The sequence below is a fragment of the Cetorhinus maximus genome, chromosome 5 (assembly GCF_964194155.1).
Source record: "Cetorhinus maximus chromosome 5, sCetMax3.hap1.1, whole genome shotgun sequence".
Lineage (NCBI taxonomy): Eukaryota > Metazoa > Chordata > Chondrichthyes > Lamniformes > Cetorhinidae > Cetorhinus > Cetorhinus maximus.
In genome coordinates, this window is record NC_135883.1 from 109,171,294 (window position 1) to 109,193,185 (window position 21,892).

The window sequence follows — 21,892 nt, forward strand, 5'->3', positions numbered from 1 at the left end:
AGGACGAGGTTGGGGTTTCTTCGAATTATAGTTATGAAAGTATGAAATGGATTACTTAAATAAGAAACTTGATTTGCCTGACCTTAGCTATGTAGAACAAAACGTGAAGATTGTGCGGTGACAGTTGCTTTTAATCACAAATTGGCTCATTCAAGTCCTATAGATGAAGGCAGAAATGAATAATTATCTTTGCTATAACGATGAAATGCTGCAGGTTTATAGGCAGGATCTCAGAAGGAACACACTGCCCTCTGCCTTTGATCTGTTATGTGACATATTTTTACTGCAATTTGGAAGTAAGTTTTTAAGCTTGAAATATTTCCATTCAGTGTGTAAACAAAGAGCAGACGTCCTTATGGTCTTAATATTTTAAAAGTAAGACATTGGCCATTTCCTCTCCAGTTTGAGAAACACCATATTAGATCTTTGTCAAAGGCATAAATCCATCAAGTAATTTTTGGATGTCACAATGGAGGTAAATACTGCCCCAGCTCATTTGCAGACTACAGTACTTCCTCTTCGTAAATGAGTACTCGTTCACTACAAAATCTCTGCACTTTTATTCTCTCAGATTTTATGTATATTTTGTCTACTATACTTTTCTTTGTTATGTCATCTCAATTTATGGCAGCATTTTGTACCCCTGGCTGATGGACAAAAGTTTAGTTATACAGTAACTACAGCATACAAATGGGTACAATTATATTGCAGTTTAAATGAATTTAACTGTACTTAATGTTAAACAGGATCCTTCTATCCAAATTGTACTAGGGTACCCATCCACAAATAATGACACATTAACTCCTGTTCAAAAATATTTGACATTTGTACATTCACAATAGCCTGTACATTTGGTCATACCAACTGATAACATAATTTCAGAACATTCCTATTTCACGTTTGTTGTTGGAAATGATCAGCAGATTAAATCTTGCTCAAGGGGTGGAGGGGGAGTCGGGGGTGGGAGGGGGGGGTGAGGGAGGGTATGGCAATTAGAAGCCTAAAGATATGACAAATTTTTCTTTGCGGCTATAACCATGAAGTTGTGGGGGAGGAGAAAGAAATCTGAAATTTATTTCACAACTTTATCCCCCAAGTTACATTCTGAATGAAGGGCTTGCCACACAAACCGTATTAACCCATTTAGCTTTCAGAAATCGAGCATGGCAGAGGCCAATTTCTCCCCCAGTGCATCCTCTTAACCCTGATAACAGCAGGCTACATTTTCTGAGAAAAAAACCAGACTGTAGGTGCACTGCAATACTTTCACTGAAAATGTACAGATTTAAGAAGTCACACAGAGCAATCAGAACAATATAATATTAAGAGTTAATGCCGAATGCAGTGTTGTATATACTTATGGAAAAGTTGAATTTCTGAGGCCCTTTTTTAGGCAAAACGTTAAAGGGGTCGACTCTTGCACGGAGTTTTCAGGGGCTAACTTTAAACAAGCGATGCTCACGCCTCACACAACCAGCAGAGATCCGTGCTGGGTTTTCAGTCTCCCAGTTTCAGATGCTCAGGGCCCGCAAGGAAATGGATTGGAGTAAGAAAGAAGCCTAAAAAGGTCATTTTTAATAATCCCTTAGGGCCACAGAATTGTTCATGACAGTTCGGTGAGCTTAGTCCTATCTCTGGGAAAGTTTGACACACACACAGCTCTCACACACTGTACACACCACGCGCACTGACACAGCTGTTTGTTCCAATCTTACCTCCATCATTTCAACGGGAAATTAAACTTATCTCAAGTTCCCCAATATCTCAATGGGAAAAATGCACTCTGCGATCTAGCACCGATGCTGAAAGATCAGAAAACTGCTGCTTCAAATCCTGGTCTCTGCTGCATTACTCTGAACACAGAGCGGAGCAGTGAGTTGAGTTGGAGCAGAATGTCCTTGGAAAGTCGGGAATCAACTTTTACAAGAAGTATATGAAAAATTAAGGATTTTTTGGCCAAAGGTCGGGGGATGACTTTTACACAAGATCAACTGTTACTCGAGTATATACGGTAGTTACATGCTCATAAATGCAGCCAATTTCTACTGCTATTTCGTCACAATTTTGACAGAATGGAATATCCACTTAAAATATTCTTTGACCAAAGAAGTGCAGGTTAGTAAGATTGGATGGTGATGTCTGCTTTACAAAGGTTAACAAAAAGATTGTTCTTTTTTTTTTATAATTGTGCTTTGCCTTTGTGATTGACCACGTTATCGTATTTGAAAAGGCTGAGCTGCTCCCAAATGAAAATCTCAAATGTTACTGAAGTCATCAATAAAATCTTGTTCTGCAGTGGCAAGAAATGTTCACATAAAACCTGCTACTCTAAGCCATAAGTAATCAACATTAGGTGTGAGCCATACTACCCCATAGAGTAATCCAAAAACATTTCCAGAGGAGCAATTTGATGATTTCTATTATGGATTTTTAACCTTGCATTATCTACAAGCAGAAATAGTAATGTACTCTTATTGCGTACTTAAGAATACACATCTGGGTACAGGATATAAAAGCATACACATAAAAGCCAGACTGAATTTAGGCATGCCTGTTGCATTTCCAGACGTCAAAACACAGAAGGTACATTACAATATGCGTCAATATTATTACAAATGCACATTTAAAAAGGGGAGGTGAGATAAGTAAGCCAAAGTATGTGAAATCAGCGGAGTCTCTGCAGGCTACAATGAAGAAAATGCACATTCTAATCAAAGTGGCATTGTAAGAATATTCCACGAGAGTAGTACATTCTGAGATTTGTGCGGTACAAGCTACGTTCCATCTTGGGCAGCAGCAGGGGGTGGGAATGTAACCAATCTGTACGTGAAGTGACAGCATCCCTTCCAGCTTACCAGATATGTAAGACCAGAAGCAAAATCAAACTTTATTCCTGTCAAGGTACACCGGGAGCCCAGTGTTCTGCCCACTTCCACAATTTGTAGCTGACAAAAGTATAAGCTGTACTAGCAGTAAAGAAAAGCATGACAAGCTTCAAACTCACAAAGCCAAAGAGTATTATATCATTTCACGTTTACAATGCCAATTAACGAGCTGAATCTTGTTAGGTTTTGTTTATATTTTATAGAAAATGATGGTTCAATATAAAAGAACCTTAAAAAAAAAGCACGATTTACTCTTCCAGCATGACGTTATTGATCTTTGAGTTCAAAGTCTGCAACACCTTCCAATTTTGAATGCTATGTTACTAAATTGGACTATTTTCACGGACGTGGTGGCAAACAGAAAGCATAAAGGAGACTATTTTTTATGAATATGATGCACTTCATAGAGATGCATTGCAGTAGAAGTATCACCGGAATAATTAAATTGCACCATAAATAGGAAAAGGTCTTTAGGATTTCACTATCCAAACTTGTTTTAGACCACCCAACATGCATAATTTAACAAAAATAAATCATTCTACATTTTCATGTCGTAGGAAAAAAAGTAACGAACCCAAATGATGACTTTTCCCCGTAACAGGGTTAAAGGGCACAAAACAGCCTCAAACACCAGTGGAGAACATGAGCAGCATTTTTTCTGTACAGAATGTCAAACCAATGATACCGAACTTTCAGATATCATCACTGTGACAGGATGTTAAAGATTTATTTATTTCTTGTATAGACAATCAAAGTGAATCTGATCCTTATTTTAAAAAATACTGTCCTCAATTTTGTTCCTGTTTGCAGCCTTTGTGCTGAATTTTCGGGTTCCCCCCCCCCCCCACCGGAACATGGCATCAGGCAGCAATAATGAGCAGCACAGGGAGAGGGCAGGATAGGAATCCCACTCTCCCTCTACTTCAGGCCAATTAACCTAGTTGTTAAGAGGTTGTAAGTGTTCGAAGTTCTAATTTTTAAAGTGCTGGCAGCCAGTCGCAACTGCCTACGGCATCACCCCAGCCCCATAATAGAGTTACTGGGGTAAAGGTGCTTAGTGCTGCAGAGATGGAAGGGAGGGTGAGCGTTCAGCACCAGGGCTTGGGATATGGTTGGCACACCCTGGCATTGTGGTGGCAGAGAAGGGGGCAAGGCTACCGAGGACAATTGGGTGGCCACCTGACCAGAAGGAAGGTGCCACCTGGCATTGGGGGCACGACTGTCAGATTTTGGGCCCCGTGGCAATGAGGGGCAATACCCGTCGCAGAAAGAGCAGAACCCAAGGAGGACATGGGAAAGGTTAGAAACGCAGGAAGGCAACTAAGGTCAAACCCTCAACACAGGATTGACTGCCAAAGACAGAGCTACCTGGAGATGACTGAGAGCTGGTGCAGCAGGAGACTCTCTAGGCAGATGGTCAAAGACGTCTGAGCTGTAGTCGCCATAGACCTCGTAGCTCTGGTCGCCATGCGCTACCAGTGACCCTCAAAGTCACTGTGGTTTTGAACTTCTTTGCTTCTGGCTCTTTCCTAAGATCTGTGAATTTTAGTGACATCGCAAAACAGCTGCACATCACTGCATCATGCTGGTCATTGATGTCCTCTTTGCCAGAGCTGGGCAGAGCATTCATTCAATGACAGACACAGCGTCACAAGCACAGTGGGTTTCGCCTCCATCGCTGGATTCTCCCAGGAGCAGAGCATCATTGATTGCACCCAGGTGGCCATCAAGGCACCCAGTGACTGGCCAGTGAGATCCATCAACTCCCTCAATGTCCAACTGGTGTGTGACCGGAGCATGTGTGCACTTCCTCCATGTGTGCACTCACTTTCCTGGCAGTTGCCATGACTCCTTCATCCTTCACCATTCCAGGCTGCCTCACATCTTCACTCCAACCCCCAAAGTGTGTACATTAATCCTTGGGGTCATCGTAAATCACTTGAAGAGATCATTTGACTGACCCCTCTTTGCAAGCTCCAGACAGAGGCACAGAGATGATATAATCAGTACCACCAGCTCAGCAGGGCAGAGTACACCATTGGGCTTCTGAAGCTGTGATTCTGGTGGTGCCCAGACTCGTCAGGTGGTGTCCTTCAATGCCCTCCTGCAAGGGGGGTCATTGTGGCCGGCTGCTGTGCTCTCCATAACATGGCCCTCCAGAGAGGTATGGACCTTGAGGACAGTGAGGCCCTGGTAGATGACAGCGGGAAAGAAGAGGTGGTGAGAGAGGACGAAGAAGAAGAGGCTGAAGAAGATAATTTTGAATAGAGAGGTGCTCCTGCTGCACAACAGGATGGCCTCCTCCCATCACCCTCTGGGAAGAGGTCCTCCCTCCTCTCCCCAAAGGCCCCCCAGCATCAGATCCAGGTCCAGTACCGATGAAGCAGATCGTCTACCTTGCCATGGGTGCCAGGCCTCCAGATCCCCTGTGACATCTTACTTCTCTCTAGTGAAGTGGAAGGCTTTGGAACAAATGGCAGGCCCTCCCTCAGGACAACCAGTAGCTTCAGTTGTAGCTATTTAGCGGAAAATAAATGAGTTGCACACTTCATTTAAGCCGCCTCCTGTCCCATCCCCACTGGCTCTAAGTGGACAGAAAACTTGGCTCCATGTCAGTTAAGGGCTCAGCCCTGTAAAAAGTTGAACTTTAGTCAGTTTCACATTGGAGGCAGGTTTCTAACGCAGAAATAGACCCGGCTCTTGTTTCCTACCTCTCTGTGGCAAAATTCAGTCCTCTGTGTGCCTTGAGAGCCTGTCTGGATTGCAGACTTCCTTACATAAATTGCTAGCTCTACAGCTCAACTATAATAAAGGTTATACCCTTTACATCCTTGTCCTGGTGCTGCCAGGCAACAATGCTTCCTCTTAATGGGTACTGATTTCCTGTGGAGAGGAGGTAATTTACATGCTACATCATTTGATGCCAATTTCGCATATTGAGAAACAAATCATAAGAAAATGACAAAGAAATAGGGCCTAGAGTTAAAAACAATGCCAGTTCTCTGAGCAATACAGCAGGGTTTTTTTTTTTACATGGATAAATTGGTTTCTACAGAATTAGGTCAAGGGCAGGATTTCGGGTCAGGTCCCTGACAGTGAAGTCAAATGGGATCACGACACCACACTGTGTGGGAAACAATTACCCAACAGTGATTTTCCCTAGATTAGCCAATTAGTGGCCACAAAGCGGGCTTTTGAAGCTGGAGGGTCAGTAGTAGGTCCCTCCAGCACCAGAGGAATCTGCAGCCTACCACTGCAGGTAAGAGTGAGAGAGAGAGAGAGAGAGAGAGAGAGAGAGATGGCGCTTCCAGCTTGAGATGCCCTCTCAGCAACTTTAAGAAGAAAAATTGGCCACAGCTACTGGGCCAACATCATGGAAAGTAAGTTCCTCCATAGGGATGACCTGTGGCAGCAGCTGTAGCTAGGCAGGCGGGGAGGGCAGCTGGCCTCATTCTCAATACCTTTAAGGGGGGTTTGGGGGGAGTGGGGGGGGGGAGGGGGGGGGGCAATTCCAGTCCACCTGTTAGAATTGGCCTTAACAGGCCATTTGCCCACCTTAATTGGTTGTCTGCCACTTTGACTCAGGGTTCCAATGGTGTTGGCAAACCGGCACACTAGCCAACGGTGCGATTTTTCACATCTGTATGGGAGCGAAAATTTAGCCACAAGTTTTGAACTAAACTGACGAGAGAAGGAAGAAAGGACAGGAAAGAAATGAAGCTTCATTTACATGGTGCTTTTCTCTCATCCTGAACCTGAACTCCTTCTGGAAGTGTGGTCAATATTGTTATGTAGACAAGTACAGCAGTCAGTTTGGGCAGAGCAAGAAACCACAAACTGCAAATAAGCAAAAATGTCACTTCATCTGTTTTGGTGGTGTAGGTTGTGGGAGAACTGTTAGCTAGAAAATAACACCAGGAAATCTCTGCCTCTGTCTGAACAGGTAGGTCCTGACTTAACTTTGCAACTCAAAAGACTGCACCTCCAACTATGGGGCACTCCCTCAGTACAGCACTGTGTCAACCTATATTGTGCATTCAAATCACCTAGGATTTTCACTCAAACTTTCTGATTCAGGAAGAACAGCACTGCCAATTAAGCTAATCTGACAATTTATACATCTGCATAAAGTTGCTGCTGGCAAAAATTCTTTCAGGATCTTACCTTAGTTGTTAACTTGCACCCACAAAAGACTTGAAAGAGCTACTAAAGACTTTTATGGTCTCTTTGCTTTACTTCATAAAGGGAGATATTTGACCACGGTAGCAAGGTGATGAGCAGCATCCTTGCCACTGGACTCAGTGGACCAGATTTGTGCTTTCCAAGTGGGAATCAGGAATTGGGAATTTTGCCAATTTGCAATCCTATCAGCCGTATTTTCAACCTGAGGAGACGGGCACAGGCTACAGTCTGGCCCACTGTCTCCTGGAGGTAATTATGACATCCGATGATAGTGTAAAAAAAGGCAAAAATTGATTAGACATTGAAGCTAATGGAAATAAAAATTGGGAGGAGTGTATAAAGGCAGTTGATATAGCACCGCCCATGTAGCACTGTGGCCCAAAGCTAAAAATTACCCCTGTATAGTTTCATGCATCTTCCGGTTTAAGTTCTTAGCTAGTTGTGTTTTGAAGAAAATCAGGATAAAATTATGAGCTGCAGCATTTACTACAAAGATTAAACTCGCAATTGACGAAGGAACATTTACTGAAATCAACGAATCAGTAAAGTCAATAAAAGATGCAACAGAATAGCAACAGTAGCACAGGGAAAAAGCAACAGTGGCAGTGAAAAAGCTAATTTCACAACAGTAACAAATACAACACAAAAAAAAACAATGGCACCCTGTTTTTTCCAGAGTGAGGCGGTGACGTAAAATTTCCTAGGTGGCCGGCGTTAAAAAATTCTAAGTTTTATATTTTTTTAAATGTCTAAACGTCCCATATATTGGCAAAAAGAAAAAAGCTTTGAAATCTAACTGAACCAAAGATGTTAATTAACCAAAATAAAACATCAAAGCAATTGTCAGGGCAATTAATGATGGGATGAAATTAAAGAGTGGCTTCACAAAGAGTTAAAATATCAGGAGGTAGAATTTCTGCGAGTTTCTCTTGATCGCCTGTCATGACTTTTAGTGCAAAGTCGATGTTGTAGATGGCTTTTACAAAATTTCCCTGGATTTCCCAAAGATACAGTGGGAGGTTGGGAGAATCATCACGAAATTCCATCTCCGACCATCTTAAAAAGAGCTATACATACACAAAGTGTAGTATAAAATGTATAGTCGCAGTGAGCAGGCAAACATTGAACTAAAAGTCCAAACATGATTTCCGGAATGCACATTTATAGCAAGTTCAATTAAAATATCATGGAGCATTTTAACATGAATACGCTGGTAATTACCATTAACAGGCACAATTATAAGTTCACATACAGTTCTCAGCATGCTCATTTTCAAAAGCTTCCTAATATCTCAAAGGATTCCCCCTATGAAATCCGATTAAATTGTAGTCACTCAGCAGTTTCCAACAAGTTTATGGTTATGGAGTTCAGCCAGCATTGTAAACTAAACCTACTACTTCTAGCAGCAATGCCTTTCTCTTTTTGAGAAATAATCAAATATTTTGTATGCTTCATTGCAAAAAAATGACTGACGGTGACATAAGTAAGCATTCGAGCCTTGCGTCCAGATTTCATGGCATCCAGTGATTCCCTGAAATGGAAAAACTAGTTTGTAACCTGGTGCTAGCCATCTGGTTTGCAGCCAAATCTTACAAGAATACACTTACAATGATCAGCAAATAAATTTGTTTCGTGAAACTTGAGTTTCCCCATTCCATATAAGTGAAATTAAATTCCATCGTATTTTTGTGGTCCAATAAAAGAAGGAAGCTTCAGTTCATTTCCAGGGCTGTATAAAATTGTGTAGTCATTGGAGTTAAAACTAAGGCAGCAACTTGAACTTTAAGGGCGTACGGCTGAAAAGAATACCAGCATGTATCCTTTCTCCCGAGTTCAAATTCAGCTCACACTGATGGGATGGAATATTATTCCTCTTTGCTATTTATAGAAAGTCCAAAATTAAGTGGAATCGCGCAGTTTCTGGTGAATGGGTGGGTCAGGGCCAGGACGAAACTTTGTATGTGCAAGTGACTCACTATTAATGGCAAATTATATAACATTTACCATCCATATACAAACAAGGGTACATCAAAGTTCTGATGAACGGTCATAGACCTGAAACATAACTCTGTTTCTCTCTCCCTAGATGTTGCCAAACTTGCTGAGTACAGCAGATTTTTAACATCTGCAATATTTTGCTTTTGTACTACAAATATTGAAGGTAGGATTGTGTGAATCTCTAACTTTAGCTAGAAGTGCAAATGCAGCTCCAGGTTACTGCCTCTTGGATTGTTTAAGTTGTATGATGAGATTAAGTTACACTGTTGGAACTTTATTCTGCAGCCAAATTGAACCTGACCTGGGGGTACTTGGTGCCGAGACTAGATGTCTGAAGGATGTCCCTTCCTAATAATGGGTGAGGCACATCAACACAGTTACATTCTGTGAATTTCCACAGGCGATTGCTCCATTTTTCCAGGGTTTCCCTGTCTCTTCTGCTGAGGTTATGGCAGATGAGCGGAAGAGTCGTCATGGAAACTCACCCCATTAGTATTAGCATAAGGGTTAGACACATCATGTCAATCAACCAGTCACAGATTGACACTGGCAGAATCTTGGGAAAAAGTCATTACTTGCCTACTGCTTCAGTCAAGAAATCACTTGAAGAGAGTGAACAGAAATGAAGCATATTAAAATAGAAAGGTAACTTGTTTTTCCTCATTATTAATCGCCAATCTGATCTCAAAATCTTTATTTCTATTTGCATACAATTTTGTACCAGCATTTTTCATTATGAATATGCAGCATGAATTGCTGTGTATGGCACAGACTTACAAACGTATTGATAATGTACATATAATGTTTGGCAAATTTTACCCAGGATTAGATGGCTATAATGTCCATGCAAGCACATTCACAAAGTTTGGGGATTGGAAATATTCTACTATGCTGAGTGTTCTTTACCAGAGTTCAAATTTTACTTGTCTTTCTTTTGAACCCATTTTGAAGGTAATTTTTACTTTTGTGATTTAAGGATAACATTACACAATCTCAGTGAAGTTGACCTAAATATTTATTGCACAGCTTTGCTTACCTAGACACAAGGAAGAAAGTAGCAGTCTCACCTCTGAATCAGAGAAAACTGCATGTTTACAGGCATGAGCACATAATCTAGGCTGGTACTTCTGTGCCTCACCGAGGGAATTAATGCTGCACTGTTGGGAGGTGCTGGCTTTTGGATGAGACATTAAATCGTAGCCCATCAGTGCTCTCAAATGGGCTCAAAAGAATCCATGGCACTATTCAAGGGAGGCAGGGGAACTTTCCCAATGTTCTGACCAATATCTATCCCTCAATCAATATCAAAAATAAATTATCGGGTCAGATCTTTCATTGTTGTTTATGGGAGCTTGCTGTGCAAATATCAGCCATCGCATTTCCTACTTAACAGTAGTGACAACTGCTGTAAAGCACTTTGGTGCTACATAATTATAAATCTTTTGATTTTTCAATAAACATTAACTTAAATTGTACTGTCTTTGGACTTGAGCAATACTGAGGCAGCACTATCACACTGTTTTTGGAGCAGATTAAAGTCTTTTGTTCTTTTGAGCAAGGTGCACAGTTTTAGATTTGCGTACAATAAATATTCCTATAAATTAAATTCCTGTTCAGAATTTTAAACAAAAGACACTAACTCGTCCTCAAGGAGCCTATACAACATAGGTTGTATAGGTTACACACCAGGTTCCAAAGCATGGATAGCTATTTAGCAGAAAACATTAAGAGATTTACACAACTTACAATTCAAATGGCATTGTAAATTTTATACCCACATAATAGTAAGAGTGGCATCATTACAATTCAGTTTTTATTAAACTGGTAAAGAGATTTCAAAGACTTTTACTAGTTTTTTCAAAACATTAAAAATATACCATAGATGAAGTTTCTAATTTCATAACAAAATAATAGTTAAACACCATGAGGGGAGATAAAAGATCTGTTCTGTGAATTGAAACCATGTCAGTACTGAAGGATAAATTCCATACCAAATGAGCCAAGATACATGTTAAACCACCTAGATGCAGAGCAATAGGCAGGTAGTTAAAAACAACACATATCAACATCATTGCTAAAAAGTTATAGCTCATGAATTACACAGTAAAATTGATTCATGCTTGGGAGTAGTTCACTCATTCATTCTCATGAGGTGCTGCATTAAATCTGAACCACAAATAACTTCTTACCTCATAAGGCAGTTTTTCAAAGTAACCATTCTTGGTGTATTCAGGCAAGGTTATTCCAGTGAATTGCCCATTGAAGAACTCTAAACTATGGTCATCCTTGTCATCGTCTTCCAGATCTAACATAGACGGTTTATGCAGGGAAAGAAGCCTGTCCCTAACACCATGTAACAGAACAGCATCCAACTCTGTATAATAATCTAGGAGAGAACTGTTCAGTTCCAAGCGAATCAAGTTTGTCATGAAGTTAAGTTGTTTAATGCACGGTGTAAATTGGCGAGCCTGTGAGATATTCACTTTCTCAGGGTCACCTGCCCATAGTGTCTCCCATCTGTAGGCACACAAAACATTAAGGGTGTCAGGACTAAATCAGCCTCAACCTATTTGCTGAAAGCATTTATTCATGCAATATTTCCAAATTCCAGTCTTTATCATACAACTAAAATTGTGCTAAAATATGCTTTAACTGGAATTTCACAAAAAACCATGCAACAAACTGCTTAGTCACTTCCGAAGCAAACAACCTATGCAACTTTTGCTGTTAGAGTACTACTATAAATCTACGATGGGACATTTCTGGTTATAAACTAACCATTTGTTTTGAACAGAAATGTATTTCCTTTGTCAGCAATGCGTCTTACCTAAAGTTCTTTTTTGAATCTTCCCAAGAACACAGTTGCCATCTTTGTCCCTGAAGGAACATATTTCCTTTTTTATTATAAATGAAACCATGTACTCAGAGAGCACAAAGACTTGCACAGGAAGGAAAACTTCTCAAAAAAAAATGGAAGTCACTGGACCATCAATGAGTAAATTTCTTGTGGATTCATTCTCTTCTACATGCTACACAAATACACTTTAGGATGAGGTAATATTAGAATACTGCATTTCACAAACATTAGTCAACAGGAATGGCTCAGACTCCTTGTCAAGAGGAACAACAAATCAACAACTCTATAGTGTTGGTTTGTGCAACAGAAACTATTTATTTAGCTTCTCCTTCTCAGCCATGGCTTAGTTGGTAACACTGTCACCTCTGAATCACAAGGTTCTGGGTTCAAGTCACACTCCAGGGCTTGAGCACAAAAATCAAGGCTTACATTCCAGTGCAGTACTGAGGACGCTGTCTTTCAAGATAAGATGTTAAACCGAGACCCTGCCTGCATGCTTGGGTAGATGTAAAAGATTCCACAGCTATATTTTGAAGAGTAGGGGAGTTATCCCTGCTGTCCTGGTCAACATTTATCCCTCAATTAAAAAGAGATTATCTGGTCATCATCACATCACATAAATTGGCTGCTGTATTCCCCACATTACAACAGTGGCTACATTTCAAAAGTACTTCACTGTAAAGTGCTTTCAGGCATCCAGTGATCATGAAAAACGCCATATAAATGCAAGCCTTTCTTTTTCTTTTGATGGCATACAGAATAAAAGATTCAATGGTTGATGCTGGACTTGGTTAGTAAACTATCAATATGCTATGGGGAAAATTATACTTAAACCAAAAGAATACTTTCCATGTCCCCATATTATGCCTTCTGTGATATTTCTCCTTCATCGCCTCAATTTGCTACAATAGTTACAACCGGCATGATGATGTACCGGGAACATGTTGAATCTTTTGTACCAGTGCTTATTTCTAGAGTTTCCTTTGTTGTTGTTATTTTACTACATGGCATCATGATAGTCAATTAGAGGCTGAGTACCATGATGCAGGGGCAAAGGGCAGAAGGGCATTGACTTTCTCAGATTCAGTCGTTAAACCTCAGAGAGAGAAGGGCGTTTTAAGTGTAGGAACATTACCGCCTGTGCTTGAGTTGATACTATGTCAACCATCTGTAAAAAGGGAGGAAGAGAAGGGATGCAGAGCTATATTTAGTTGAAGGATCATATGAAGAGTCTGAGATGCTGAACCAAAAAGATAGTTTTAACATTTTTATGATTTCATAACCATCCAAAGGAGGAAACAAATGTTTCAGTATATCCTATACACTGTAATTACAGGAATTGTATCCTTCAAACAGAATGAAACTCGGCTCAGTGAAAATCGGCTTCTACAAAGTTTATGTCCATGAACTTAGAACTTCTTCATGTTTATCGAGAACGCCTCTACTATCCAGATGATGTATGCTGATTTTGTTTCACAAACTTGTTGTTAAATAAGGGTACAGAATGAACCTCTGAGATAAGTAAGCCATCAACAGTCAGGCACACTTGAAGATCACCATGTGGCATGATGTCAGCCCAAAGGGAAACCTGTCCACTGGATATCTTCATTTAGCTATTTCTCGTAAGGGTGTGGAAGCTCCACCCCAAAACTATGTTGCCAAATAGTAGTGCAGAAGCTTGCTTGAAATTTCTCCCTCGGCTATTTTAACAGAAGCATTAACTCATTTAAAATAAAGGATCTGACTGCTCTGCTGATACAAAACAAATGAATTTCATGCAAAAACGTTAAACATTTGTCCAGTAAAATCCAACAGCATTTCAGGGAATCTGCATCTCTGCAATCTGCAACATTCATTCTCTCTAGAATGCCATCTAGATGATTCCAGATGATGTCCTTAAGAAGAACTAGTTTAGATTTCTTCCAACTATGATTAAAACAATCTCTGAACAGCGCACCTTCAATTATTTTCTTAAAACAATCTCCTAGCAGTGAACCTTCAATTATTTTCAAGACCCATTCCAACATCTCTATTTCTTCTCTGCTAAACTACCAGAGGTTGGAATTTCAGATGAACAAATTACACAGTTGTATTAGCACCCACAGTGGAATTTTGGTTTCCTAATTTCTCAAGTAGTTGTAATGAACACAAGTGAAAAGAGTTTAGTCACTTGCTACACAAATGTACGGCACAACAGTGCTCACTATTTGCCACTTTCATCTCTCACAAGGATCATTTTATAATATGTATCATATGACAAACGTTCAGATTGGTAGAGTACTGAGGAAATTTTAACCTACTGCATCTACTGGTTTATGTACAAATGTGTAATGCAGACACCGGCTACATAGCAAGGAGAACATTTCTATTTTACTGTCTGGTCTACTGTGGATACATGCACGTACCAAAAAAACAGAAGGGAAAGGAGGAAGAAGAAAAACATAATTCCAGTAAACATATTTTTGCCAAATAATTAAGCAAGATTGAAAAATAATAATGTACTTCAAGGTCTTGCAGCTAATGCAGATGAAAAAAACGTTAGCCCTATTAGGACCAGTATAAGTACATACAGAAAATATACAAATCAAACAAAAATCATAGCAAAACGGGTAGGAAAGGAATTAAAATCTAATGCAAAGCAGATTATCTAACTGATACCAGGCTGTCCAATTGCATCAGAGTCAAACTCAATTCTATCCTGACCCAATGTCCTCAAGTATCTTCGTTATGGGTGAATCAATGTCATTCAAGATGTCAATCAAGAGTGCAAAATTTTGGTTATTTCATTTCCCCTTCCTAATCTAGGGTACGAAGACTAAGTGTATTCTCCTGACTGTTGCCTTAGCTGAGATCAGCTAAGGCAGCACAGAGTGGGGCTAAAACCCAAAACTTTTCTAGTCTATGTGACTCCAAACTAGATTATTATCTGCTTACTTTTTCCACTGTTTACAATTTATATGGGATATACTCTTTGAATAATTTGTCAAACTTCTTTTCATTTGTCACCTAGTCCAAGAACGTTGGGAGCAAGGACAGAATCTTTCTCTGGATATCGTGAGCAAGTATGGATCGATTCATCAATGCATAATACAACAGCACAGACAGACTGAGGGAAATACTCAAGCACATGCCGGGGGCAGGGTGGGGGGCGTGCGGAGGTGAGGGAGGCAGCCCCATACTCTGAAAAGCTTGTCAAAACTGAGCATTCTTCCACAGCTGAGACCGTTCAGCAGCAGCTCCATTGACATGCTTGGAGTTCGGCCTCTGAAGCTTTTCTGCCCACTCAAGTAACACAAAAGCATGAAGGTGCCACCAAATGCTCCAGAACTTTTCACCCCTCGGGCGCAGACTGCAAATTAATGTGCGTTTTAAGGGGCAGAAGAACAATTGGCTGACTGGGCAAACTGTACAATCCCCTTGTGAAAGGTGGCCATGGCGCAGTCACTGGTGGAGCTGCTCACAGCCCCTTGTAATGTCTTTATTAAGGTTTGGACCAGTATCCATCATGGTTCAAGCTAACAGTGCAGCCTTGCAGAGTGGGTTAGGAGAATGCCTGCGCCTGAGCTGAGGGCAATGGCCGAAGCTGCCGCCAATTGGTCAAGTGGAGTGTGGAGGAGGTGGTGAGGTTTTTGGACAGCTAATGAGCACACTACAAACTGGCCATCCAAGTCGTGGCCAGTACTCTCCGGCATGTGTGAAGGGGCCTTCAGACTTAACCAAGAGAGGTCCTTACGACACATATGCTAACCATGCATCTCTCGCTTTGATCCTACAGGAGAAGGACATCAGGATCATGGAGCCTGGTGATCTAGCGGTATGCCTCATGGCTTACAGAGATCAGAGAGGTAGAAGAAGAAAGCAGTGCCCAGCTTGCCAAAGGGAGAAGTACTTTCCTCAAGATGAAGGGGCGGCAGGGTCTGCTGCACACACAGCTGAAGATCCACAGAGAGCCATCGCTCATAGGAGCCTCGCTAGGCTCAGGTTCTATAGATGATGCCTTTCAAACCTGCAAGTGACTGAGAACCAGTGTCGCTGAAGACTGCACATGTCTAGGGAACTGGTCAGTCACATATGACAGCTGCTGCAGGATTTGGTATTATGGGGACAAGGAGGTCATCCACCACCAGTGCCCGTGAAAGTGGCCACTGTGCTCAATTTTTATGCCAATGGCTCCTTTCAGGGCTCCACAGGTGACCTGTGTGGGATCTCGCAAGCCTCCCTGCACAAGTGTATCCAGGAGGTCACGGATGCCATATGCGCAAAAGAACTTTGTGCATTTCGCCCTGGATCAGGAAAGCCAGGAAGCAAGAACGCTGGGATTTGCCCAGATCTCAGGTTTTCCACAGGTGCAGGGTGCCATTGACTGCACTCACGTGGCGCTTAGATCTTTGTGGCAACAAGCAGTCAACTACGTCAAACGCAAGGGCTTCCACCCACTGAATGTTCAGCTGGTGTGCGACCACCACAAACACATCCTGCAGGTCTGCACACGATTCCCAGGGAGCATCCACGACTCCTACATCCTTAGCAGGTCTCAGATCCCTGACGTCTTCCAGGATCCAGAGAGGCTGCAGAGTTGGCTCCTCGGGGACAAGAGCTACCCTCAGAGGATGTGGCTGATGACACCCGTGCGGCGCCTCAAACTGCAGCAAAGCGACAGTATAACGAAGCTCATGCACGACCCAAGCTTTGGTGGAGCAAACAACAGGCATTTTGAAAATGGGGTCCTGGCACATAGACAGGTTCGGTGGAGCACTGCAATATAGTCCACAGTGGGTATTACGCATCATTGTCGCTTGCTGGGCATTCCACAAGCTGGGGCTGCAAAGGGGGAGGACCTGATTGAGGAGGAGATGGAGAAGCCGCAGGTGTGCTCCGATGAGGAGGGTGATGAAGATGATGAGGTCCTAAAAGGGGAGGATGCCGGCGATGAGGCCATCGCACTGACCAGATGAGGCAGGCGTGCTGGGGAGGCCCTCATGGCCGCAAGATTCGTGGAGGTTACTGATGAGATGCAGTGAGGACAGTCCTGACATCCTCAACTTGCATCTGTTAACATTTGACTCATGTGTGGCTGATGGCAGCTCACATATCTTCAGTGCACAGTCTCATGTCATGGAGACGCAGCGGAGGCCCTAACAGTCACTAGGTTCCAGGAGGATGATGACGACATGCAGTGAGGACACTCCATAGATCTTCACATTGCCTCTGTGAATGCCTGTCTCTTGTCTGGCTGAGGGCAGCTCGCTTGCGCTCTGTAATCAGGGTCATATCATAGAGACGCAACTGGGAAACTTTAAAAGCACCTGATCCTTTTTCAGCCTTCAGCACCTGACCCCTTCAGGAGCACGTGGTCATTGGTCACACATGCTGAAGAAATGGGGGGCCAGCCCCACCTTAAAGGTGCTGAGAGCACACAGAGAGAATGACGGAACTCTGTGACACCTGTCCACTACATTCTCCCAGCAATGACAAGCACCATCAAGGTGCAGGCATCACTAATGTGCCCTGTGAGTGTGAAGCACTTTAGTCTGAAGTTTACATACTGCACAGGGAAGAGGCCCTAGTCTGAGCTACCTGCCTTTGTCTTGTACGGGAACTAAGGCTTCACATCTAAGTGACACAAACACTGCTCATCAGAACAAGGAGCCATAGGCAAGTACAAGTGATTAACACCCATACCCAGGATGTGCACTGTGGCTCAGTTCATAGCACCCTCACCTTCGAGTCAGAAGGTTGTGGGTTCATGTCCCACTCCTGGAAAAAAAAAGTCTTGAACTGTGAATGTACTCAAAAGAGTTACATGGTAAAGGGTGAACTCCGAAAGAGTTACATCTTCTTAACCTTTCTAACCCTGCCGCTATGTCTTGGCACTCCCTCCACATCCCCAGCAGAGGCGGAGGCAGCCTGCTGACTGCTACACCATGTCTGTGATGATCTTGGTGGGCGTCCTCTGGAGGGCCGAGACCTGGAGAGCCCCAGCCTGCTTTCGGGATCCTGTTGTGTGGGGGTGGAACCCTCCTCAGCCTGTGAAACTGGAGCTTCTGAGGTCACAGGAAGAGGGGATTCGAATGGGTCGGTCGCTCCCGGAGTCACCTGGGCGGATGGCCCAGGAGTGCGCACCTGCTGATTCTCCTCCCTATGGGTGCCCGAGGGCCCCTTGCTGACTCCTTGAGAAGGGGAAGCTGGAGTGAGATCGAGCAGCCCCGTACCTTCTCATGTTGACACTGTTGGTGGCCAACTATGGCGTCAGTCATGGATTCAGCACGCGCAGCAGTGCAGGACCTATGTCCTGGACCAAGGTCTCCATGATGGCCGCCATCCTACCAGCGTTGGCCTCGGTACGTTGGCATGCCAGTGCTATCACCTCAGCCTGAAGGCGGATGGACTCCTCCATCATGCCTTGCAATCTGAGGAGTGCAGTGGACATCCCTTCCTGATGTTCCCGAGCTTGCCTTTGCAGCTCCAGCAATTGGGGTATGACCTAGACAAGAGGCTTATCAACTGACTCGGGCTCAGCAATGTTCTGGCCTCCAGCAGTCCTCCGAGTGCCAGAAACCTAGGAAGTCCCTGCCGCCACCTGCTGTGGATTAGACAGTGCGATGTACTCACCAGATTGTGACCCTGAGGCTACTCTAGGACAAGGTCCCACCAAGATGTACGTCTCTGTACTGGTGGAGGGCATGGATGGTCTTCAATTAAGATGTCATCAGATTCTTCTTCCGAGGTATCTTCAGGACTTGAGTCGAGGACCTGGATCGTGGATCCCCTCAGCTGCTTCTCAGATGTGCCTGCGAAACCAAGGAGAGAGAATTAGTGCATGGCAGGGGACTATGGAACAGTGGAACTGACTCACAGCGTGGCTGTCTGATGGATGTTGCACTGCTGCATCCTCACTTGGTTGAGCACCACCGACCTCATCGATAGCACAGGAACAGTCCAGATCATCACCGGCCAGCTCATAGACTCATAGGCATCTACAGCACAGAAGGAAGCCATTTGGCCCATCGTGTCCGCGCCGGTCAACAAAGATCTGACTACACTAATCCCATTTTCCAGCGCTTGGCCCATAGCCCGGGAGGCTATGGCAAAGCAAGTGAATATCTAAATACTTCTTAAATGTTACGAGGGTTCTGACTCAACCACCCTTTCAAGCGGTGAGTTCCAGACTCCCACCACTCTCTGGGTGAAAACATTTCTCCTCAATTCCCCTCTTAGCCTTCTACCTCTTAGCTTAAATCTGTACTTCCTGGTTATTGACCCCTCCACTAATGGAAAAAGTGCCTTGCTATCCACCCTATATATGCCCCTCATAATCTTATACACCTCTATCAGGTCCCCTCTCAACCTTCACTGCTCCAAGGAAAACAACCCCAGCCTATCCAATCTTTCCTCATAGCTCAGACCCTCCAGCCCAGGCAGCATCCTGGTAAATCTCCTCTGCACCCTCTCCAGTGCAATCACACCCTTTCTATAATGTGGTGACCAGAACTGCACGCAGTACTCCAGTTGTGGTCTAACCAGTGTTTTATACAGTTCCAGCATAACCTCCCTGCTCTTGCATTCTACGCCTCGGCTAATAAAGGCAAGTATCCCATATGCCTTCTTAACCACCTTATCTACCTGCCCTGCTACCTTCAGGGATCTATGGATATGCACAACAAGGTCCATCTGATCTTCAGTACTTTCCAGGGTCCTACCATTCATTGTGTAATACCTTGGCTTGTTAGCCCTCCCCAAGTGCATTAGTACACATTTCTCCGGGTTGAATTCCATTTGCCACTTCCCGGCCCACTTGACCACTCCATTGATATCCTCCTGCAGTTTAAGGCTATCCTCCTCATTATTTACCACCCTACCAATTTTCATGTCATTTACGGACTTCTTGATCATACCCTCTACATACCCCCTACCCCCACCCTGGATGACTCCATTTTCAAAGTGAGGACCTTGATGTCAGGCGTTCCTCCACCAGTCTGCAACCTCTCCCTTTTGTTGTGTGCCAGCTTGTCCTGCATGAGGACAGTTTGAGTGTAAGCAGGGCTCCTGCCAGGCCAGATGAGAAGGATGCACGGCATGTGTGGGTGGTGAATGGCGCCATGGACGGGATGAAGACACGATCTGCAGGGAAAATGAAAGTGTGTGTGTGAGAAAGTGAGTGAATGGTGATGTGCCTTGAACTGGCAGTGAGTGAGATCTCTGTGGATGTGTGATGGGTTTGTGAATGTGTGAGTTTTGAGAATGACGAAAAGAATGACTTGCCCTGGTGGAACGAAGGAGATCATTCATCCCCTTTCAGCACTGGGTGGCTGTCCTCTTTTGCAGGGCGTTGGTGCTGACCACCGCTGCCACCGCCTCACATGCTGGATTTGTCACCTTGCTTGCTGGTCTTCGCCCAGAGTGGGTGTAGAGGACTTCACATTGGGGCTCCACTGCATCCAGTCGGTGCCCAAGAGAGGCGGTGCTAAATTTGGGGGCAGCATGTTTCCTCCCTTTGGCAGACCTGACTATGCAGCAGCTTCCAATGCCTTAGAGAGTGCTAGCTCTGTGCAGGGGCGCCCTTTAAATATGATGCCCGGGTTACTGAAAGCTTGTGGGTAAATCAGAGGCTGCCCCGCCAGTGATCTGGCGTATTTCCCAGGAATGCATTATAAATGAGGCAGGAATAAATGGCGCGAAAACCTGCCATTGCAGCCAGCAGGTAAAACATCCTTTTTCCCGCCCGCTACCGCACTTAGTGCAAATATGGGTCAATTCCACCCATTAAATCTGTTTCACTCTCTACAGATGCTGGCTCTCTTGCTGAGTATTTCCAACATTTTCTGTTTTATTTTAGATTTCCACCATCCTCAATATTATGCTTTTGTATTAGTACTCTTCAGTACACTAAAGCCCATGAATCAGTATCTTAACACTTTCTCTCCCCACCTTCCCACCCAAACTTCTGAACCCCTTCACCAATCTCACCTTGTCTAATTTTGATTAAATAGAGAAAAAGGTAGTCTTTTGATTACATACAGCATGATGATGTAGATGTAACTTCCTCCATATGAATCTCCCTCTCCATCAACATTCAAACCAGTTGACTTTGGTGCATTTGTTACTTTCATGATCACTCGGCAATCTTGTATATTTGGGATTGTAAGAGGGTGTGCAAGCAGTTTAGTTTCATTCTTAGTCTTGAATTTGTCTTTCCTGATCAAAATGAACAGACTATCAGCCATATTTGGGCAAGTTAGTCCATTGCGTGCCTGATGTATGAAGGTGTTATTATAGTGTAACAAACTTTCATCATAATGCTAAATTTATCATTTAAATTGGAAATATAATAACAGAATGTGTAATTTTAAAGTAGGAATTGAATTGTACCCGCACCCTCTGACCCTACATTGAGTGCTATTTTCAGGCAGTCTCTTTGTAATTGACTGGTAGCTACTATTCAGTTGGCAATTAGAAAATTCTATCCATACATTCAACAGGATAGACAATTAGTAAGAAACAGTGGTGTCTCTTTCCATTCAGCCATTGTTGAAATTTGCTCTTCTTTACAAACATTACTACAGCTCCCTATAGGGATTTTTAAAATAATTATTGTTGGAGTTGAAGACCGGTAGACTTTATAATGTAACATTTTGAAACTTAGTTTTCAAAAAAAGACAGATTCTCTGTATGGATCCATCTATTGGTAAAATGGCCCCAGCAGTAAATTTTGAAAAACATTTCCCTCAATACTGTACAGCTAATGGTGTAGGATTATTTTCTTTATGCAAAACTGTCCTGTAATGTCTCACAGACAGACTGGAATTCCCTCTGCTAAAAGTGATGGAGGGTTTGGTTTGTAAGGCAAGAGCTGTGTAGATAAAATTTCATAACACTGGACAGAGTTTTAAGTCCCAGAGTCCCGACGTCATCGCACACTCGCATGATATCTCACTTGGCGGGTTAAGCGGGCAATTAAGCCCATTAAGGA

General features: G+C 43.1%; 1 protein-coding gene across 2 annotated transcripts in view; it reads right to left on the minus strand.

The window, feature by feature from the left end:
- fbxl4 (F-box and leucine-rich repeat protein 4) overlaps positions 1 to 21,892 on the minus strand; it is a 132,896-nt gene that overhangs the window by 98,147 nt on the left and 12,857 nt on the right. For both annotated transcript variants that reach the window (XM_078542290.1, XM_078542291.1), the window contains exon 3: positions 11,255 to 11,582. In XM_078542290.1, coding sequence (XP_078398416.1) covers positions 11,255 to 11,582 — 328 coding nt within the window. The remainder of the gene's footprint in view (positions 1 to 11,254; positions 11,583 to 21,892) is intronic.